General features: G+C 48.6%; 1 protein-coding gene across 2 annotated transcripts in view; it reads left to right on the top strand.

Moving 5' to 3' along the window:
• The window catches only part of Gng4 (G protein subunit gamma 4), a 43,467-nt gene continuing 20,971 nt past the window's right edge, over positions 1-22,496 (top strand). Inside the window, exons 1-3 of one of the 2 annotated variants that reach the window (XM_021180709.3) lie at positions 1-345; positions 19,528-19,631; positions 21,948-22,057. In XM_021180709.3, coding sequence (XP_021036368.1) covers positions 21,959-22,057 — 99 coding nt within the window. In that variant the 5' untranslated portion in view covers positions 1-345; positions 19,528-19,631; positions 21,948-21,958. Of the gene's footprint in view, positions 346-538; positions 892-19,527; positions 19,632-21,947; positions 22,058-22,496 lie in introns of those variants that run through there. The other variant, XM_021180707.2, reaches the window with a different exon arrangement.

Below are 22,496 nucleotides of genomic sequence, written 5' to 3'. Positions count from 1 at the left end.
AAAACAGACGTGGCTGAAGCTGCGTCTCAAGGAAGAGGAGTTTGGTAATTTATCGGTTTACAATGAGATACACAAAACACAGTTCCATTAGGACCAGGCTTGGCAGGCCATGACCATCTCACCGCTGGGAGTCGCCAGGATTCCCCGCGGCAGCAGTTCCTTGCTGTCCACTCGCACCCTTGTGACTGGCTGGGAGGCAGCTGTTCTGCCAAGCCAGGCCCGGTGGCGGTCTTGCCCGCGTTGCTTAGCGACGTCTGCGTAAGATTGGTGCGCATTTCCAGATGTTCAGCATCTGCGCTAACAGCGCCCACCTTCCTCGGCGTGAGGCACCCTAGGTGTCCCCAGGTGAAGTACCCTGAGCTGGCCGTCCCCACTCTGCACTTGGGGATCTGCCTCGAGCCATGAACCCTCCAAGGCTGCGCACTCCCCGGGAGGGCGGGTTTGGGTGAGGCCCGGGATTAGGGGCTCGCGGAGCCCGGAGTGGGAGCCCCAGTGACGCACCAGTGACGTCGGCGGCGGCGGGCGGGATTTCCCGGCCCCTCCCGGCGCGGGAGGAGACCTGCTGCGGAGTGGGTGCGAAGGAGTGGGTGCGGCCAGCGTGGCGCAGCAGGCGAGGGTTGGGGGTCACCGTCTTGCACCCCGTGGGCCCACTGCGCAGACCCGAGGTCCCGCTTGCGGCTGGCTTTGCTGTGGCTTGTGCTCGGCGCCGCGCCCCCTTTTCTCCCCAGACGCGCAGGGTCTTCTGTGGTCCGGGACCCCGCGGGTGGCGACGCGGGGCGCGCTTTCACTGAGCCCGGGGCGAGCGATGCGGCTTGGCCTGGCCAACCCCGTCGAGCGCCGCGCCGGGGACCCAGCCCGCGTCTGAGCAGCGCCGGCTGCGCGCCGGCTGCGGTAAGTGGCGCCCGAGCCCCCGGGAGGGCGCGGCGCCTCGTCGGGGAACCTCGGTCCGGGCCCCGACAGCTCCGTGAGACCCTGGGCGAAATCTAAAAGTCTCAGAACTGAAGAGACATTCTAGCTCCTGGGTCTTCCCTGGAGGTGCCTCGGCACGCGTCACAAAGACCTGTGGTTCGTTGAGGTGGCGGCCGCTTGGTGCACGGCCGCGGGGCGCCTCCCTAATGTCCACAGGTAGCCCGAGCCTCGGGGGACACAGCCGAATCCCCCGGGGTCGAGGAGGGCCGAGGCTCCCATGGGACTCTTCTTCATCAGTGGGGCGTAGAGGTCCCTTATGGCTGGCCATGATCATAAGGGACGCCCCCTCGTCCCACCCCCCACCATGCAGAAGATCACAGGAGATGGATGGCATGGCCACTGATAATTTTGTTTGGAGCAGTGTTTTGGCAGGGGTTCGCAGACGCCCTCTGCTTTCCCGACGCCAGGACAACTGCCTGGGGTAGAGAGGGGAGAGCACGGTGACCTGGGCGAGTTTGTGCCCTCCCTCTCGATGGCGACTGTCCCCGAAGCAGGTGCTGAAACGCGCTGCTGAGCTCACGGGGCATAGCTTTGGGAGAGCGAGCTTTGCTTTAATTTTTAGTCTCCTGGGAAATAATGAGGCAAGATGCCAGTTATGGCTGCAAAAGGCTCCTTCATTTAGACTAGTCTGCTTCTTGTCGTGTATTTTGAGCTAAGATGTGAGTGAGGATACTTCCAAATGTGAAAGTTTGATCCAGCGATAGATAAATCCCGTCCTCGGTTCCCAGGCCTCCCGGGTCTGTAAAAGGCTGGCAGCAGACAGGCTGGCGTTTCAGCCAGAGCAAGTCTGCGAGACTGTGCTGGGGTTCTGGTGAAAAAGCGTCACTCCTGCCGTCTGCTCCAAAGCGAGGTGTGATGGCCCCCACGGCTGCAGCTAGGCTCTTGGGCTGCGTGCAGGCTGGCTGGTTCTTCATTACTGGGTCACCACCGCCCTTTTCCTCTTGTTGGCTTGCAAGGAGGAAGGCAGCCACCTCCTCTTCTGGTCCTGTTAACCTGGTATTGGCCACTTGGGGGTGGGATGGGGAAGACCTGGTGCTTTCAGTCCTGAGAAACAAGACACAAGGTGCTTGTAAACTGTACTTGGGGTTTCTGGATTTCTCCCGCCTGCTGAGAGGTAGCGATGAAAATGCAGAACCTGCTGGGGTGCATTGCTAACCAAGGGACTCTCAGGCTGAGAGCTATGGAACCTGCAACCCTTAGGCCCCAGTCCTTTCCCCTCCTAATAAAACCCATGGAGGAAGCAATGGAGGGACTTGGGCAGGGAACTGCACAGGGAAGGGAGGGCCATCCTGACCTGCCGTCCCCCCTTTTCATGGTAGTCTGTGAGAAAGTACCCATAGGGGAGATTTCCCTTGTTCATTCCATAGGGTCTGAAGAATGGCCATCCCCAAAGCTCCCAAATCTCCATCATTCTTTATAATTGTGGATTTTCAGATGGCACCGGGCCCTTGCCTTTGGCCTGTCTCAGGATCCCTGGACACCTGGGACGGAGAGTGGCTGTGTTTGCTTCCACCTAGGGCACAGTCACACTCAGCACCTGCCAGGGATGCAGTCCAGCAGTACTGCCAGATCCCATGCCACCTTCCTGACTTTGTCTCACTTTGTCTGCTCGACGCGGGGGGTGGGGGGTGGGGGGGTCTTGGCAAGGTGTATTAGAAGCGCCTTTGGGGGGAATTTGAAGCAATGACTGATTTTTTTTTTTCCAAGACAGGGTTTCTCTGTGTAATCCTGGCTGTCCTCGAATTCAGAAATCCGCCTGCCTCTGCCTCCCAAGTGCTGGGACTAAAGGTGTTTGCCACCACTGTCCGGCCTAATGTCAATTTTTTTTTTTTTAAATCTACATTCTGCTATCCAATCTGATAATTTTCTTTTTTTTTTTTTTTTTTTTCTCCTTTGCAACATCTTTACTGCCTTTAGACAAATTCAAGCTCTGAGACTTTAGGTCTTCAGGTCACAGTTATTCATTCAGTTTTCTTAGACCAAACATGAAACATCTTAAATTCTCCAAAAACATCAACACTGGATATCACATAGATTTCCACTGAAAGTCAGAGAAACCACGTAAGTGTCAAAGTGTCCAGTTCCATGCTACTGGAAGGCTTTAAGTGGCTACCTAAAAACTAAGAATAAGCCAAGGCCTTTCAAGAAACCGGAGGGGAAGACACAAATGGAGTGTCCACATAGGGAACAAAACAGAGGCGAGAAAAGCTCCTGAAAGATTCATGTGGAAAGATCGGGACATGCATAAAGAGATCGGTGCACTGAGCTACGCGGAGCCATTGTGGCAGCAGCTGCTGCAGTTGCTGGCAGATGGGACTGTGTGTTGCTTACTGTAGGTGGGCCTTGCTGCCCTCGAGGGGTGAGGACACATAAGTAGTAGTGAAGACACAGTAAATCATGTGCCCTTGAGGTCTCGGGGTGTCTACAGGCAGAGCCACAAAGGCTGAGCCTATCAGAGGCAGGCAGGGCAGAGCCCAGGTGAGCAGGCCCAGGGCTGAAGCGCAGTTCTTGCTGGGTACATGATGGAAATAGCCTCAGTTGATCCTCATGTGACACTTGCTGGGTTGGGGTTTTGCAAAGCATCATAGTTGGAAAGTGTTGTGGCAGTGCCCTCGGTGGGTGGTGGGGACTTCAGTGAAAGTATGCAGAGATGACAAGTGATATGACCGAGCCACATGGAGGGGAAGAGTGAGTAACTGAGGCTCTTCCCAAAGTTTAGGAGATGTCCTTCTTTCTCCTCAGAATTCCCTCTGAGAGGTTGAGTCAGCTGTCCCTCTTGGGATGTGTACTGAGGTTGTGAAGAGGTTGAAGAGGTCCCATGAGATAGGAGAAACACTTTCATTGTCCTTTGAGGTCTAAGGGACTGCTTCTCAGCACATGTGCATACAGTGCCCGTGAGCTGTTAGCTGCCCCTCACCACGCTTTTGTGTCCTTCTCCTTCCCATTGGTTCCTCCTGGTGTTGTGTCTGAGACACAACCTGGAGGTCTTTTCTTCAACCCCTCCAAGTTGTCCAAATAGGAGACTCAGGCTTAGAAAACAGGAAAGGATGATGGATCCACAGAGGAAGCACAACTGGGTTGACAGTGGTCCCACTGTTACCAGAACCTCTTGGGCAGGTGAGGACCAAATTCACGGAGGGGTTGATTATGTCCCTGTGGGGCCAGGCTCCGGGAGGCAGAGCACATGTGAGCATATGTGAGCACTGGCATGGCCAGCCCCTGTTTGTAGCACAGCATGGATCACTCTGCAGGGGGCCACATGCCCCCACCGTGACTATTACACCACTAAAAGAGAAGGGTGCATTTCTGCTAACCCACTACTGGTAAGGGTTTGCGGTAGTCCAGGATTCTCAAACTCCAGGCATCTGGAGCTAACACATCCTTTTCTTATCTGTGTGGACAGTTGGACTTGCCCATTGTTTGTGTCTAGTATAGGGTCTTTCTAGCCTGATTGAGAAACCATTTTCACTGTCTTAGATCACCTGCAGGTCATATGCTGGGTGGAAACTTACAGCGGTCTTTTCTGTAGCCCATATCCTGTGATGTGCTAAGGGGAAGTGAGTTGATCATGTTCAGTCCTATTCAGCTATCTTGGGGAAATCTGTTCCTCCCTGTACACAGCTAGCTTGTCTTTTAGCCCCAGGATGTACATACCTATGGGTACTTATCCAGGGCTCCACCTGTTATAGTCTGTCTAGAAGAGGCAGCCTGCAGCCAAGCAAATACAGCCAAATCCAGTAGGCATGCATGGTGGAATTTGAGGGCAAGAGTGTGCTGTAGTAGACTGATAGGCTCCCTGACCCTCCAGGGCAAGGATGGAGGTGCACTGTGTCTGAGAAGAGCAATGGAGAGTTGTGAGTGGAGAATTCGATGCCTTTAGTGACCTCAAGAGAAACAAAGGAATGATAGAGTCCTCTGAACTCTCTCTGGGCAGGGGAAGGTGTAGATTTATGAACAGGACTCACTCAGTATCACATTCTTCTTCTTCATGCCCCCACCATGTCCTTCCCTGTGGCAGTTCAGCAGTTCTTGCCTCTCTTCCTGCCTTTGTCTTCTGTGTCTCTTCTAGGACCTTTCTGTACACACTCAGTGTACAGCCCAGTAAGCATGCCCAGTCTCTATCCTGGCATTCCAGATTCCTAGGGTTCAACTCTCTCCTACCACCGGGTGCACAGGTAGCTGCTGTGTGGTGCTCTTAAGTCTGCCTCCCCCTCCCTCAGTCTGTACAGCTCAGTTGGGTTTTCTTACTGTACTTTATCCGAGCCAGGGATGATACAGCAGAAAAGAAGATATAGGCAGTAGAGGGAAGCACAGGGCTCCTGACCAATGGATGTGCACTTGGGGTGGGGGGTGGGCGTATTGTTCTCACATAATAGGGTGAAGATTTCTCAAAGGAAAGAATTCAGAAAAAAAAAAACCAGATACTTTAAGCAGAAGTATATCTTATCAAACTAAAAATAATAATAATAATAATAGCACACTCCAAAGAAAGAGTGGAGCAGGCTAACCCAGGTGGGTGGAACAGCCCACTGGATCCTGTATTGTAGAGTGGTGGTCCTGTAGGGTATTTCTTCCCATAATCTTCTTGAAAAGCCCACAACGGGAGTCAAGGCTGTGTGGTTGATTTGGCTGATCGGGCTGGCAAGGTGTGTGTGTATCCTACCTCCCTCATGGCTTCACACTCATCCCTCCTCAAGTTCTGGGCTTAGTTGGTTGGAGAAGACAGCCTTCCCAGATATAGGTAAATGACCTTCCACCATAGAGGAGAACTACGTTTAGGTCAAAGGTAGCCACAATCCATGATAGAACCTCCTAATGAGCTCTCAAAAGATGTCAAAACCCACTATGCAAATGATATGATAATAAAGCCAAGGTCTCCTGAGAGTACAGACCCTTTGCTAGTATTCATGTAAGAATTGGGAAAGTGCCCTGATGTCCTAGTTTCTGATACAGAGGGAAGAATCTAGCTTCAGCCTCCAGGATGCTAGAGGGAAGCACATCTCCTCTTCGGGTAAAACTCAACTGAAGAAGTATGTAATACTGGGTGCCACCATAGATGGGTGTTCTAAACATTTGGAGACACAGCTAGCTACTAAGGTTCAGCTGCCCTGTCCTGGGTTCCCTCACAGCTAACTCCCTGTCTGCCTAGTCTTGACATCACCAATAAGAAGCAAGAAACTCAAAAGTCAGGCTGGAAAGATGGCTCAGCAGTTAAGAGCACTGACTGCTCTTCCAGAGGACTCAGGTTCAATTCCCAACACACAACATGGTGGCTCTCAACAGTTCCAGGAGACCCAACAGTCACACCAGTGGGTAAAACTCCAGATGCACATAAAATAAAAATAAAAATAAAAATAAATCATTTTTTAAAACTCAAGTCATTTCAACAATAAATGAGCTTCTTGAGACATCATAGGTGCAAGAAAAATGGGACAAGGAATGGGTTGCCAGAGAGGGTAGAGCAGGCTGGAGGAGGAGCCACACTACACATGGGACATAGCTTCTCTTACTCTGAAACAAACCCTCTGCACTGGGAATCTGCAGAAGCTCCGCTGTGCTGGTTTTCTTTCTCTATGACAGAAACCTGGCATGAGCAAGAGGATTTACTTGGCTCTAGGTTCCAGAGGGTTCAGTCCAAGGTGGCTCCATTGCCACAGGCCTGTGGTGAGGCACAACAGCAGGAAGGTGGGGGGCAAGCCACTTACCCCAGAGAGGAAGACCAGGAAGGGACTGAGGGTAATGTGTGCCCTTCAAAGGCGTGTCCTCAGTGATCCACTGCCTGCAACTAGACCCTACCTCCCACAATAGTGTGTCACGAAGACCTCCGCACATTAGCCTGTGGGAACTTTATATTCAGATGTGAATCCTGGTCCAGACTAGGATGTAGGGTCCAGTGATTCTAGACAGCCAGATACCAGGTACCAAGAGAAAACCAGGGTCATGGCAGGAAGCATGGTGAACATCTTGGGAAATCAGTGGAAGATGCTGCCGGCACATTCCTCAGGGCACGTAGGTGCCTTTGTTTCACAGAGCACTGGCCACTCTCTTTGCCTTTCCACACCAGCTTTAAGAGCCATCTCCTTGCAGCTCAATCTATCTAGAGAGTCCGTCTTTGATCCAGCAGCCATTCCCACATCTAGCTCTGTAAACTTTGAGCCACGTTTTGAAATACAACTTCTTTAGTTTTCACTCTGGTCGTTCTAACTCAGTGGAGTCTACATTAGGAATCTGTGTATGTTTTGCAACCAGCAGATTTGGGAAACTAAGCCAGATGGCTTTCACAGGCCCTTCCTCTGGAGTCTTATATCTCTTATCTTGCCTGTGTCTTTCTGGGCTTCCATTTTCTACATGGCCTCACCTGTCCCTACCATGCAGGGTGGTTACCAGTGAGCACAGCATGGCACCATACCTATAGGAGCCCAGGTCTCCTCTTCAGGCTCAGACCTTCCCCTGTCTTGAGTAGGGCAGGCCTTCTCTGCAGGAGATCCAGCCACTCACCCCCCCCCCCCCAACAACCACCCCTCCTCAGAGCCCAGTACAGACTTTCCCACTATGGCTTCCTCTCACAGAAGCAGCAGCAGCTCTGGGGTGCTGAGCAGAGAGACCCAGACCCAAGTCACCACCAGACATTTGACCAGAATATGGCTCTGAGATGATAAATGTTGATTGACAACCTGATGGGTTCATGCCTAGAAGTTTAGTGACACTATCCTGTGTCTATAACGGGATTTCCAGAGGCAGTTACTCAGTGGCATCACAGTATAAATCAATGTCCCTTCATGGGTTCACAGTAATGTCATTATTGGAGGGGGCAGAGTCACTTGGAGTGTGTCACTTAGAGCTTCTGTCTCACCTTGGTCCTCTCCTGTGTCACCTCTCTCTGCCTCCTGCCCACCGTGATGTGAACAGAGCCCTGGGAAACTGAGAGCTAAAAGAAGTAATCCCTGTCTAAGCTGTTCTGTCAGGGATTGAGTCACTGAACTGCTAAACTAACAGGTGACTGCCTGCCTGCCTGCCTGCTCAGTGCAGCAGTATCTGCCACTGTCCACCAACTGGGAAGATGGAATGTCCCCCTTCAGGAAGACACTCGACAGTGGAGCCATGGCACAGAAGTCAGACTCTGTCATCTGGTAGGGAGTGGAATTTGTCCCTGCTTGCCTCTGGCCCAGCCTAACATTACCCGCTGCCCCTGTACTCAGAGGCAGGTCGCCGTAAGCAGACCTGCATTGCTTCAGAACTTCACTGGGCTGTCAGCACCTTGAAGAAATAGCCAGGTCAGCTTGCACATCTTCTTTCCTGGAAAATATCTAGGTCACTTCCAGACTTGTTTTGTGTGTCCCACTTACTCTCCACTACTGCTAAAATATTCTCTTCCATGCATGGAGTACTTGAGCAACATAAATGAGTCTTGTCTGCAGAGAAAACTACTGTGGGGAGCTCTTTGTACTGTGTGTAACAGGTGACTCATGGCGTTGCGTTGGCGGGTGGCAGCCGTCGGAGCCTGGGCTTCCTCACTCTCTTGAGGAGGTTGACTTCTGGTAGTCATTTTGGTGTGATACAGTCTTTGAATCTACAATGAAAACTACACTAGTAGGTCTTTTCTTTCAGGATCCAGCAATTAACTCAGTCTCTGCTCTCGAAAGGAGGAGGAGGCATGTGACAGCATGTGTCAGACCATGAATTTGTCAGTTTGTGTCGTTGGTTCTGTTCCCCCTGCTGGCATTTTGTTTTATTATCACTGTCTTGAAGCAAGAGAATGACAAAGAAAATGCAGAAAGATGGCGTCTTGGTTGAGTCACATGGGTAATTGAAGATGGAAATACAGGGTGTAGCAAGTATGTATTTTCATGTATTTTCCCACTGGAAAAATACCTTTTCTGAACATTAAAGCTACATCTGTTGGCCCATCAACCCGCCTATTTGTAGCACAGCCTGCCAGCCAGTCTGCAGCCACAGTGGGCAGGGTCTGCTTCAGAAGGAGTGCATGTGGACAAAACCTCATCTATCCAGACCCTGACACGAATCAGCTTCATACAGGCCGTGGTACTGCCTGGTAGTCACTTAGAAGCCTTCTCAATTACCAAATTGCCAAATTGTTACAGTATTTGTGTTCAGGAAAGACTAACCTTTTCATATATGTATATATATATATCATATATGTATATATATATCATATATATCATATATATATATATATCATATATATCATAGGAAAACCCATAACATATGATTAATGGTTTCAGGCAGTAACTGGGGTGTGTGTACGTGGAGGGTATTGAAATGTACTTCCTGCAGATGAGGAGGATAGCTGGATTTGGGCAGAGATGGACTTGAGAGTTAAGTGATAACAGATTATAAATAATTCTGGTCATGTCTCTTACTGGCAGAAGAGAGGTATGAAGAGGAGACTTGAATAAGAGGTGTACAGAATCAAGATGAACCACATTTGGCCAACTAATGTGGAAAGTCCTTCCTTAGAGGGGTTAGATGTTGGTTTCTGATCCATTAAGCTAAAGTTTCCTCTTACTATTAACATTAAGTTGAATTTGCTTAGATGGGAACCCTATGTGCAAGAGCTACCGGGGCTGGGACTGCTCTGGGAGGCTTGGTTTGCATGTGCAAGGCCCGAGAAGACATGGAGGAACATGTTGCTAAGTGAGAGAAGCCAGTCTGACAAACCTGCAGGTTGTGATCCCCCTACATGGCATTTTAGAAAAGAAAAAATGGTAGAGACAATAAAAGTGTCACCAAATGGGGCCAACAAAATAACTGAGTGGGTAGCCGCTAAGCCTGGCGACCCGAGGTCTATCCCTAGAACACATTCAAAGGCAAAAGGAGAGAACTAACTTCACAGTTGTCCTCTGGCCTCCCCGGGTACCATGGGACACGCATGCCCAAATTTACACAACTTTCACACACAGTGATGCATACTTTTTAAGATTAATAATTGCCTGGGGGAGGTGTAGAAAAATAGTGTACAGAGATTCTAAGGCCAAGAATCTATTCTGTAGGATGCCATCCAGGTGGATACAAGTGACACATTGGTGTAAGCTTGTCAGAGTTGGTTGTCTGTCACAAAGGCTCAGCTCTGATGTGGAGTGCTGGTTATGGGGGGTCCTGGGGGGGCTCAAAGGTGTATAGGAACTCTGTGCTTTCCACTCAGGTTTTTTGTGAATCCAAAACTGCTATATAACTAAGTGAAACATGATGATACATCTGTGCAACCCCAGCTCTTGGGAAGTGGAAGCAAGAGGATCGATTTAAGGCCAGCTTCAGCTACATAGTGAATTTGATGGGTGACATGTCATATCATACCCCCCCCAAAGGAGGAGGAGATAGTTGGGGTGTATCTCAGCTGTTCGAGGGCTTGCCTGGCAGACACAAAGCTTTAAGAATCAATCCCTGCCATGGGCAGACCAGATCTAGAAGCACAAGCCTGTAATTCAGACACTTAGGTAGGACCAGGAGGATTGGAAGGTCAAGGTGGTTCCTGGCTATCCTGTGAGTTAGAGGCTAGACTAAAATCTATAACTCTCTCTCTCTCTCTCTCTCTCTCTCTCTCTCTCTCTCTTGCTCTTTCTCAAAAAAAAAAAAAAAAAAAGAGTCTGTGTTTTAAGAGAGCTAGGGAAGAAGCAGAAGAAGCTTGGGAAGATGAGATTGAAGAGCATCATCCCAGGGCAGAAAGAGAGGGCAGGGAAAGGATGCTGTTTGTGGATCCTCATGTAGGTGGCAAGGTCTGTGTCTAAAGGACATGCTTCCACGCTCTGTCCCTCTTCTAAAACCCCAAATGCCATCTATGAGTACCGCCTCTACAGCCTGGCAGCTGCCTACTGCAATAAGTACCTCTCATGATGGGTCCTAAGCAGATTCCTGCTTCTCCGTGGATCCCCTTAGAGGCCGGCTGTCCCCAGGCTGCAGTCAGCCATGTGCTACAAATTTCCTGAGAGCAGCAGCTCATTGTCAATGCTTTTCTGCTGCTCAGGAGCCTGCTTTCAGCGGCACCATGAGCCAAGGCGCATTGGAAGCAGACAATGGAGCCTGCCGAGCTCCATTGTACAGACAGTAGGCAAAGCTTTGATATGTCTTAGTGGAGTCCTGAGACACCTCACTGGAAGCAAGCGAAACAGGAAGTACATCTATAAAGGGCACAGTCCTCAAACTTTGGAACCAAGCCAACCTATTAAAAGAAAAAGATGGACTTTCCATGAATATGAAAATTAATGTTTTGCCCTAAGAATATTGATATTGAATCCATCCTTCATCAATAAGAGGAGCTGGGCTATGAAAGCATTGTTCTTTCTTCAATTAAAATTGCATGGGAAAGTCAAGATTACATTTCTCTACCACTGTCACTTCCCATTGTAAAAATAGCTTTTCTGTGGAGATGTTGTCCTGTGAGACAGAACCTGACACAATCTCAAGTACCAGACTGTCTTTCTGGGTCTGCCATAGCTAAGGCTCAGGCTTGTTTGCTTCACCTGTGTCTGCACCCCTAGAACTAAGAATCTCTACCCCCGTCTCCAGCATTCAGTGAGTCTCTGTAGTTTTAGGATTACAGTTTTCAGATGTCTGTTTTATCTCTTTGCTGTATACTCAGGCACAGAATAGAAACACTTCCCCCACCTTTCCCTCATCATCTTGGAGAGCCAGAGATGCAGCAACAATAGGGACATGTGGATTTCCCCCTTGCCAAGCTGCTGGTTTGTAGGGAGAGACAGTTGAAGTGGGTTGGCCTGATGCTGCTTGTATTCTAATGCTAATTTGGGCTCCCCACACTGGTTGCCCCAGAGGATGAGTCTGCTCTTAGATGCTAGCTAAGTGACCCTGCCCCCAGTTAATTGTGATTGGTAAATAAAGTTGCCAATAGCCAATAGCTGGGCAGAAGAGATGTAGGTGGGACTTAAGATTCATGAGCTTTGGATAAGAGGAGGACCATGAGGGGAACAAGAAAATGCAGGGGAAGAGAAAGGAGAAGTAGCCATGGGTTAAGAGAGAGGAGAGTGTGGCCCTGGGGGCTGTCCAATTGGAGATAAGAGCAACCCAGATGACACATAGTAAGTAGTAACTCGGGATTATAGATAGGAAAAGAGATAACAACGTGGAGGGTAGGCAGCTACCCAGCTCTTGTGCTGCTTAAGGCTTATTGTAAATATAAAGGCAGTGAGTAAGTTTTTTATCTTGGAACTCAACGGTCAAGGCAGGGTAGAAGCCCCAGGCCAGATTTGAATAATTACTAGAACAGAGAGTGAGCTTGTTGTGACCCAGTGGAGGTGGGAGTGACCAGGAAAGGTGTCCTGGAGGTCATGAGAGTTGCGTACGTGTGAACAGAAACATGTTAACACAGTGAGTGACTTACAGAGTGTCTAGGATGGGGCCAGCTCAGGGCAGCCCCTCTCTCAGCTGACTGAAACTAATGCTCCAGAAGAACAGAGAAGGCAATGAATGATCCAAGGACCCCAGAAAGCACAGGACAGTATGTGGATTGTGAAGAGGTGCATCACAAGCTGTCATGGCATTGCCCCAAGTTGAGCAGAAGGGGAGCTGCAGTGTGGGAAGCTGGTGCAGTACTGTGAGTGAGGCCCACTTTTCTGCATGGAGGACTGAGATGTCTGTGGTTCGTTTCTCCTCTCACAGCTTTGCTGTCTTGAGACTGGGATGAGATGGCAGCGCATCAGCACTGTAGCTTTAAGATGAGCCCTCTCCACACCACCAAGGAAGCAAGACAGGGGTTCCTATGAAGTAGAATGTATGGGAGACGAGGGTCATCAGATTCTTTTTATTAATCACAAAATTACAGCCTCATTTCTACATGTGTTGAGGACAGGCCCAAAGATGCAAAAGCCTTGAGAACCAAAGTCAGATTGATATTAACACTAAAATCTCTGCAGTCTTCTGAATGTCATGTGCATACAATGGAGTCAGAATCTAACCTAATAGAACGCACACCTCTACACATCCCAAGAGTCAAAGGGGATATCTCAAAGAAAATTAGAAAATACTTTGAATTCATGTAAATTTGTATGGGGTTCAGCTAAAGCTGCGCTAACAGGAACACTTATACCAGAGTTTATTTTGAAAAGAAGAAAGACCCTGAATCATTGACAGCCCTCATCTTAACAAACTAAAACATAAATAGATGGAGAAAAAATTCAACCCAATGCTAGCAGAGGAAGAAAACCATAAATAGGGGGGTGAGAAACACCGAAATTTAGGAATGAGTGCTTAAAAAAGAAAAACAACAAAAGAAGTCAAAGCAAATTCTTTGAAAACATATGTAACATCAACCCTCTAGGCAGACTCAAAGAAAATACACACTAGCAATGTCAGGTGTAAAAAAAGGCATCGTTACAGATCCTACACACATCAAAGGCAAATGTCAGAAAGAGCTTGATGGGGTACAGGCAAGATGGCTCTGCAAGTAAAGGCATTTGCTGCCAAGTTCAATGACCCGACCTGAGTTCAGTTCCTAGAATCAACATGGTGGAAAGAGAGAGTCAACTCCACAGGCTGTCTTCTGACGTAATATAAATAAAAATGGCACTCACACCCCACCCCCAATAATTTTAAGAGAGAATTATATGTTCATAAACTTAACAACTCTAAATGTCTGAACACCATGAAGTTCATACGAGGACAAGTAGGAAAACTGAATGGCCCTAATTCCACTAACAAATGTGAATTTGGAGTCAAAGATCTTTTAACAAAGTCTAACACATGTATTTGTAGAAAAGTGTTACCAGCCACTTAAGGGGAAAGGTATGCTAACTATATCCAAACATATTGAGATAATTTGAAGAAGAGGGCACATAGCTTTGAAAGGGAGGATTATTTTAATAACAAAGCCTGACAAAAATGTTGTACGAAAATACAAGATCAGTATCTGACATGAGCTGTTAGCACATCTTTGAAATCCTATGACTCAAGACAGGAAGATCGAGTTCGAGGCCTGCCGAAGTCTCCGACCCGCAGAGACAAGAACGACATGGACACCAAGACGGATTCACGCAGCTTCCGCAGCTTCCACTTTACTTGGGGCAAGGGCTATATTTATACAGTAGCAGCGCTGACCTCATCTCGCTCCACACCACCTCATCCAATCAGAATCACACACGCTCCAGGCACGAGCTCAGGTTGGTCACAGATAGACTGACAGATCGGATCACGAGGAACAATCTAACTTGGCAGGCAGCTTACACATGCAGTTTCACTGTGCATGTCCGGGCAAGGCAATAAACGTGGGCTTCATGGGGTCTGGCAATGGGCCAGAGCACCATCTTGACCCATGCAGCCGCACCTGCTTCCCACAAAGGCCAGTCTGGGCTACCTAAAATCCCATTCTCAGTTTCTGAGTTACCAGTTCATGACCAATTGTCCCATTTGGCAGAGCAAAACTCCTCACCTGGTAGCCAGAGAGAAAAAAAATTAGGAAGCGATCAGGGCCTTACAATCCCTTTCCACCTTCTAAAGTAACCCTTAGTTAAACAAGCTTTGACCCATGAACTACTGGAAAATACTCCAGCCCAAAGTATAGTATATGTCATGAATAGAGTATACACGGTAGGTGATGCTGCCCGAGAACCCTCTCACTTATCCTTCTGCTTCTTCCTTTGGCTACTGTCTTGTTTTCAGAGTCATCCCACCTGACAAACACACTGGAGCACGTGACAGCAAACAGTGCACAAACCCACCACAGACTGACTGTGTTACATTTCCAGAGGTCAGAAGTCCAAAACATGTCCTGAGGAGCTGAAGGCAAGGCCTAGCCTGGTCATGCTATCTTGAGAGGGTCTCGGGAAGTCTTTTACTTCTCTTTTCCTAGCTTATGGAGGCTAAACACAAACTTGGCTCTTATTCCCTTCAAAGCCATGGGCAGAGCATTTTCAAGTCTATCTCTGACTCTCACCAAGTCCCACGTCTCCTTTTCTCACTTATAAAGACCCTGTGATCACATGGGTCCCAGCAGATAATCCACAACAACCTGCCTATCTTAATATCGGCTCGTCAACAGCACTAAGCCCACCTGCTACTTTAATTCCTCCGTGTCACCTAACACAACATGTCCACAGAATCCAGGGATTAGGATGCTGGGGGAAAAGCCATTATTCTGCCTCCATACCCTAGAAACCAGATAAGATATTGCATGTCAGCTACGTTGCCAGGCAACCTACTTACAGTAAAAATGGGCTCTGGTTGGTAAATAACATTCGGCCCTGGAGCAGCTGAAAACGAGCCTCGAATACTGGAAGTAGATATCACTTTGGCCTTCTTTGTTCTGTGTCTGTTTGGCGTCTGTGTGAGAGTAGCTATTACTGGAGCTGGAGATGCCACAATGTAAGTTGAATGACTGAGACCCACGCTATAGAATATATCAAAGCTCCCTGGCATAGTATTTAAGTTGCACAGTGGTTCATGCTGCAGTTCTTGAGCAATCACGCTCCCATGAGGAGTCTGTGGAGACAGTGTGTCTGCTCAGATCCAGGTCTTGCCTGGTGGGATGACACCTATTTTCCTGGAGTTCCCTTCAGGGGTGAGGATATTCATCTGAATCTCGGGATAACTGAGAAAGTAGCATTGGTCGTGTGATTCTAACATACCCCTTTAGATGCCCTGGAGAACAAATAGTTTTGCTCTATGGAGTAGCAAGGGACTCAAAATCTCCCACACCTCACTGGGGAGCTGTTGGCAGTTGCTGGGGAAGGGAGAGCTAGTTTTCTTTAAGGGTGTGGTCCCTGGTAGGCCAACCGCATTCCAACGATGGCCCCACACCCAGGAGTGTATGCGCAGCACAAACTGGACTCAGTGGACTATATTTAAAAAAGTAAAAGAGGCATGAGGTTGTGAGGGAGTGGGTGGTGGGAGATGAGTCTGAGAGGAGTTAGGGGGAGGAGTGGAAGTGGAGATCATGAAAATATATGGTATCCATGTATGATGATTAAAAACATTAGTAAAATTTATATTTTTAAAAGCACTGTAGAAATTAAACATAATAAATGATGAACAATTGTTCAAAGTAATTGCTGAAGTCACTTGATCTGTTCTTTCTACTTCCCTATATTTGAAATGCATCATGCTAAAAATTAAGAAAATAAATCCTTAGAAGTTGAAAACTGCTCATTTGAGTACTCTTTCTCTCTCTCTCTGTCTATGTCTCTTTCTGTCTCTCTGCCTATGTCTGTGCCTCTGTCTCTATTCTCTCCCTCCTTCCCCCTTTCTTACTGAGACAAAGTACTACTTAGTAGCCCACAGCCTCAAACTCAGCATCCTCCTGTCCCCAGCCTCCCCAGCTGCTAAGATGGCCAGTGTGTCCTCCACTCTTGGCAGCTGAGGGTTGCACCCTTTCCTTCTATGTTGTTTCTAACTTCAGGTGGATGCACATCTCCCTTCGCTTTCAATCCTGCACAGCTAGTGTGACATTCCTTATTGGCCACCCTAAGATATTTATTCAACATATGGCATCCTTGTGGCAACTCGAACCCAGTTTATCCAAAAGCTGTGCTGGAAGAACCTTAAGTACAGACATCCTTTGCTTGTGATGGGACGTATCCTAACTGTGGCTCAGAGGAGAATTCGTTTAGCACACACCCCTCAGTCATTGGTCGGCATCATGGCACATGGCATTGCCTGCAACATCTCAACACTATGTGACTGCACTCATTGCTGCTGCTCATGTTGGTGTTTTGGTTTGTTTTGTTTGTTTGTTTTGTTTTGTTTTCCTCAGTACTGGGGGCCTTACCTGGTATCTTGGACACACCAGACAAAGACTCTCCCTCTGAGATACACCTCACCAGCCAACATTTGTGACTTAACAGCTTGTCTGGGTAAAAAGCTCCAATTTAGAAGTCACCTGTGGGGCTGGGTACAGCTTCAGAACATGGGAATCCAGGGCTCAGTCTCTGAATGCAGAGAAAAACTCTGTCCCGCTTTTGTCCATAAGGACTCCCTGTGGCTGGTCTACAACAGATCCTTATGGGGACGGTGGCACCTTCCTTACACGGTCCCTCGAAGCTTCTTCCCTAAAATCCAACAGGAATTTGAACTTGTGCAATAGACACTAGAAGATGATGACTGAGCACTCAGGCCCTAGATATTACATCCACCCGTCTAAGAGAACCCTTTCCTCAGATGCATGCCTTATTATATTTGATCTCCAAAGTGTAGCCTTAAACCTCAGCCATTCCAAAACAGGCAAAGCCTTTGTGAGGCAGCAGGTTTCCATCTCTGTACACTGACCTCTAATGAGATACCACACTGGCTAGTGAGGGGTACAGAGACTCAGTGTGAGACTTGAAGTAGGGGAAGTGTCTTCTTCCTCTCTGACTAGCGGGCCAGGTAGCGGGGGGCCAGGCTGACAGAAAGATGGATGTGTTTCCAGCAACACAGCTCCTTCCTTCTTCCACTCTGCCCCGTGGTGTCCCTGAACTGTGGTTCTTGGGCTGTCGACATGTCATGTGGAAAGATTGTTAAACTGTGTCCTACCCCTTGGTTAACTGCACCTGTTCAGTAAGTCAGAGCTGAGTAAGGAATTTACACTTGTAAGTGAGGAAAGATGTGTAGTTTCAAAAGGTTTAGCACAGTGGTTGGGAAGGCATGGCAGAACAGCTCAGTCCGTGGCCATGAGAGAGCATGGCACAGGCTGTGCACATCATGGACCAGAATGCTGAACATTGCTTTCCCACAGTATCTCAAGGGATGCTGCTGTTGCTGGTCCAGTAACTGGCTCCTTGCATTTGTTTTACCTGGGCACTAGGGACACAGAAGACAATAAAATAGGGCCTCTGGGGCGTGAGAGATGGCTCAGCAGTTAAGAGCATACCGTATTTGTCCAAATGACCCTGGTTCAGTTCCCAGCACCGACATCCTGTCTCATAACCATCTCTAACTCCAGTTCCAGGGGATCTGATGCTCTCTTCTGGCCTCCACAGGCACCAGGCACACATGTGGTGACAAACGTACAAGTGGGCACCTCACTTAAAAGCAAAACAAAGCCTTTGACTTTTAGTTGCTCCTTGTCCAGTGATGGCCAAGTGGTAGATATCCAGTGACTTCACAGTATCACTGCAATACCTTGATTAGAAATTAGCATATCTTCTTCCCTTGAGGCTGGACATTGCTTTTTGAAAACATCAGAGCAAAATGTAATGCCATTCAAATAATTTTCTCCAGCACAGCTAGAGATCAAAGGAGGCCAAATTCCCTCACTACCAAACCCTTGTCACAATTTAAGAAATGGTGATGAGGCCTGGGGAGATGGCGCCACAGTTAAGAGGCTTACATGCACTTCCTGCTCTTGCAGAGAACCGGAATTTGGGTCCCAGCACCCACACAGCAGCTCACAGCCATTTATAACTCCAGTTCCAAGGGACCCCATGTCCTCTTCTGGACTCATCCAGTTCCTGAACACATGTAATACATATAAACTCATGCAGGCAGACACATATACACATAATTTTTTTTAAATGGTAAGACACAAGGACAGTGTCTCAAAGGCTCACTGGGACCTTGGCACACCCATGGAGTGATATGGGAAACACTTTCTAAGCATTGGATGGGAAATGAAGTGCAAATGTCAAGCGAACGAGGAACGGTTGTCTAGCCTTCTCTTCTGAGTTGTTGTCTCCCAAAGAGTTGCCAGAACTCATCAAAATAGCTAGAAAGGTGCCCCAAAAGCCAGTGGTACTGTGACAATAATGGCCACAAGGACCATGACACTTCTCCACATCTGCAACTCTCTCCATGACCTTTGGAAAGTGCCTTTGCCTTAGGCTCACTTAACAGCCATCTCTGTACCAAACTGTCACAGTGTCACAGAGTTTGCATTTAAGAAAAAGCTGACCTTTTTAAATTGGTGTATATATATGCATAGGTAATATATATGTGTGTGTGTATGTACGTGTGTGTATATATATATATATATATATATATATATATATATATATATATATGTGTGTGTGTGTATTCCATATATAGTATATATAGGGTTCAGTGTGTTCTATGACTTTAGGTATCTACTGTGTGCTTGTGTACATGTGCAAACACACCCTTTCCCGTTTTTCCCTTCATCTTTGAGGTTTTTCACAGAGCGTCTCTCTCTCTCTCTCTCTCTCTCTCTCTCTCTCTCTCTCTCTCTCTCTCACACACACACACACACACACAGAGTAAGAAAAAACGTGATATATGGAGATACCACAGTAAAACCTATATTCATCTGTACCATTGATAGCTGTCAGTCATTATAATAAAAAAAAATCCCTGCAAAGTCTTTCTGCTTGGCATGCTAGGTTGGCACTCTAGATTGGCAAAAGAAAAGGTAGGGCAGCTGGGCACACAGGCTGTGCTCAAAGTGGAGTTGCTGGGCAAAGCTCAAGGTGCCCTTGTCTTGAGGCTGTGTCCCAGTCTGCTTCATGTCACCTTGGGGTGTCTCTTCATCCTTCAGTTCATTGCCATCCCCCAAGACTGGCACGAGAGTCCCTAGGGTTCCAGGCAAAGCCACTGAGCTTGGGCAGGACAACTGGGGGAGGCCGTGAAGACCAAGAGGACAATGTACATCTGTCTTTTCAGGGGAACCCCACAGCAGGACCCTGAGTCAGCTTCTCTTCCAACAGCCAACTTCTGCTGCTGCAGTGTCCCCTGACTGGACCTGCCCCTGTACCACCTCTCAGCAGGTAAGAATGGATATCCGCAGAGCAGAGAAAAGTGAGACTCAGGGAACAGGGTCCTGTGGTGGCAGAAGTTCCTCACACCATCAATGCCAGTCCTAGTCCCCCTCTTCCCCCATAGCAGACTTAGGGACACTCTTAGCCAAGGCAGGTGGAAGGTCTGATGACACCCACCATTCTGAAACTCCTTTCCTTGTCCTGAGTCAGGTCATTCAACAGCACTGGAATGAAACTGCCTCACCCTGCCTCCCATCCTAAGTTGGCACTTGCTGAGTTAGGAACCACCAATGCAGCCTGCCAGAGGTCCCTAAATGACCCGTCAGTCTAAATGTGCCCGTGTGCCCAAGGAGCCTGACATCAAGGCCCCAGGGTGGCCCTGAACGATTGACTCAGGTTTCCTTCCAACTCACCTTGCTGGAGGCCAGTACCCACTAGTGTCCTCTGGAGCCAGCACGGATGTCTGTTTGTCACCGCCCCTGTTGTGGGAACAGCCGTTGCCTTCTTCATCCAAGCAGCAGCATCTACTCAGGACTGTGATGTCCTCACGGGAGGAGGGGAAGGAGAGGAGATGGTCATTAGACCATACCTGAGCTTCATCCACTCCCTCCTGAGGCTGAGTGTAATTCTGCCCCAGCTGGCGGGTCTCCGAGGTACTAGAGTAGTTAGGAGTGGAAGATTGATGGGGGAAGAAGGCTATCTGCATTTGTGGGCAAGTCTCCATCCATGTTGGCATGGAATTGTTCAGTGATATGGCTCTTCTGAGGTCATCAGAGATCCAGTAAGCAACCCCTCACTCATGATCTGTAAGAAAGCCCAATAAACATTGGTTCACCAAGCTAGACTGCAGTGGGAATCTTACTTTGTCCTGTGTCGGGAGACATACCATCTCTCCAAAAAAAGCTCATGTCCCACCCCTGTTTGTCTCTAGCCCATTTCTTCTTAGACACTCACACAGGACTTGTAGAGGCAGCCAGTGGGTTCAGAAAGGCAGCGGTGTCATTCAGGTGGAACCTAAAAGACCTGTGGCTAAGTTTTGGAGCAGGACAACCCTGAAGCCCCCCCTTGGTCCGCCTTCAAAAGCTCTTCTGTCTCTAGCTCTACTTGGCTAAGGCTGTTTCCTTCCACACTTCCAGCCCTGTAGAATGGCTTGCCCACTGCACTGTCAGCCCCTCTTTGCCCTCTAGGCAAAGTATGGATTCCCCCCCACACACACACACACACAGGGGTTCCTTGGTCCTGGAGGAGCTGATGAAACCAAGGCTGGGGATGGCTGGGTGGGGGTTCCTGGAATTACAACTCCCAGTTACTTGTGACTCTTCTTTTTGCTGGGCAAAAGTTTCCAAGCAAGATATGAACCCACAGTTGCCAAACACTGATTTGAGCAGCTGATCTAACGAATACCAAGAAAGCCTTTTTTTTTCTTTTTCTTTTTATTAGATACTTTCTTCATTTACATTTTAAATGCTATCCCGAAAGTCCCCTCTACCCTCCCCCTGCCCTGATCCCCAACCCACCCACTCCCACTTCCTGGCCCTGGCATTCCCCTGTACTGGGGCATATGATGTTCATAAGACCAAGGGCCTCTCCTCCCATTGATGGCCAACTAGGCCACCCTCTGCTACATATGCAGCTAGAGACACAGTTCTGGGGGTACTGGTTAGTTCCTATGGTTGATCCTCCTATAGGGTTGCAGACCCCTTTAGCTCCTTCGGTATTTTCTCTAGTTCCTTCTTTAGGAGCCCTGTGTTCCATTCAATAGCTGACTGTGAGCATCCACTTCTGTATTTGCCAGGCACTGGCATAGCCTCATAAGAGATAACTATATCAGGGTCCTGTCAGCAAAATCTTGCTGGCATATAAGAAAGCCTTTTCTTAAAAAAAACAAATGCACATAGCAAATGCCACTGCATAGTGCTGCAGACCCTCAGCGCTCCCCGTACTCTCTCCCCAAGGCTAGTGGGCACTTAGTGCTCAGAACCTTGGCCCCTGCCTCACTCTGTACCTAGGAAGCCACTGTCCTTTACATTTGTGTTTGGCTGACTCCAGCCCCACACGGTGATCACTGCTAGTATCCCTCAAGCTTTCTCCTTGCAAGGGTAACAGAGTCTCCCTTGGGGGACAGTTAGCACTGTAATGACTTCACAGAGTGGTGTAGATGTGGGTGGAAGCAAGGAGAATTCCTTCCTCTTTCTAAAAGAGCAAATCTGGGTGTGGATTGAGAAGCTTCAGGTGGCGGGGGTGGGGTGGGAGGAGTGTGATGGGGCCCACATTCCCCTGGGACAGCAGTACCCCAGTCCTTACTTACCCTGTGGTTATTTGCAGGGAGCTCGGGAATGAAGGAAGCCATGTCTAATAACAGCACCACCAGCATCTCCCAGGCCAGGAAAGCCGTGGAGCAGCTGAAGATGGAAGCCTGCATGGACAGGGTGAAGGTAAACTCGCTCACTATGTTCCTCCCGGTTCCAGGGTGGCCTTGTGAGGCTCAATCCCCCAAGAGAGGAACAGTCTCCGTGGCTGTGTGCTTGTTCCAGAGCTCTCAACCTGCCCAGGGGCTTCCACGATGCAGTACACACAGTGTGTGTGTGAATTCCATGAGAAGGCACCAGAAAATAGACTGTCCTTGCTGTCAGCTGGATGTAACTGTAGACATACAATAAAGGATGGAGAGCTGGACCCTAAGATCAAGCACAGTGTGTCTCCCTGGTACAGTGATAGAGGTTAGACAACAACAGGTTTTTGGACAGGCACAGCTGGGGCTGACACATTGAATCAAGCTTGTGTATTAAATGCTCCCTGCAGGGAGGTGCCTGCCACCACCATGGGCGTTTGAGGTCCCTTCCTACTGCAGGAAGATGGAGCCTTGTTTTCCAC

Source organism: Mus caroli, unplaced genomic scaffold, assembly GCF_978045245.1.
Source record: "Mus caroli unplaced genomic scaffold, Mus_caroli_1 scaffold_15, whole genome shotgun sequence".
Taxonomy (NCBI): Eukaryota; Metazoa; Chordata; class Mammalia; order Rodentia; family Muridae; genus Mus; species Mus caroli.
Note: the sequence above shows the minus strand (reverse complement) of the source record. Positions and strands in the feature narration are given on the sequence as shown.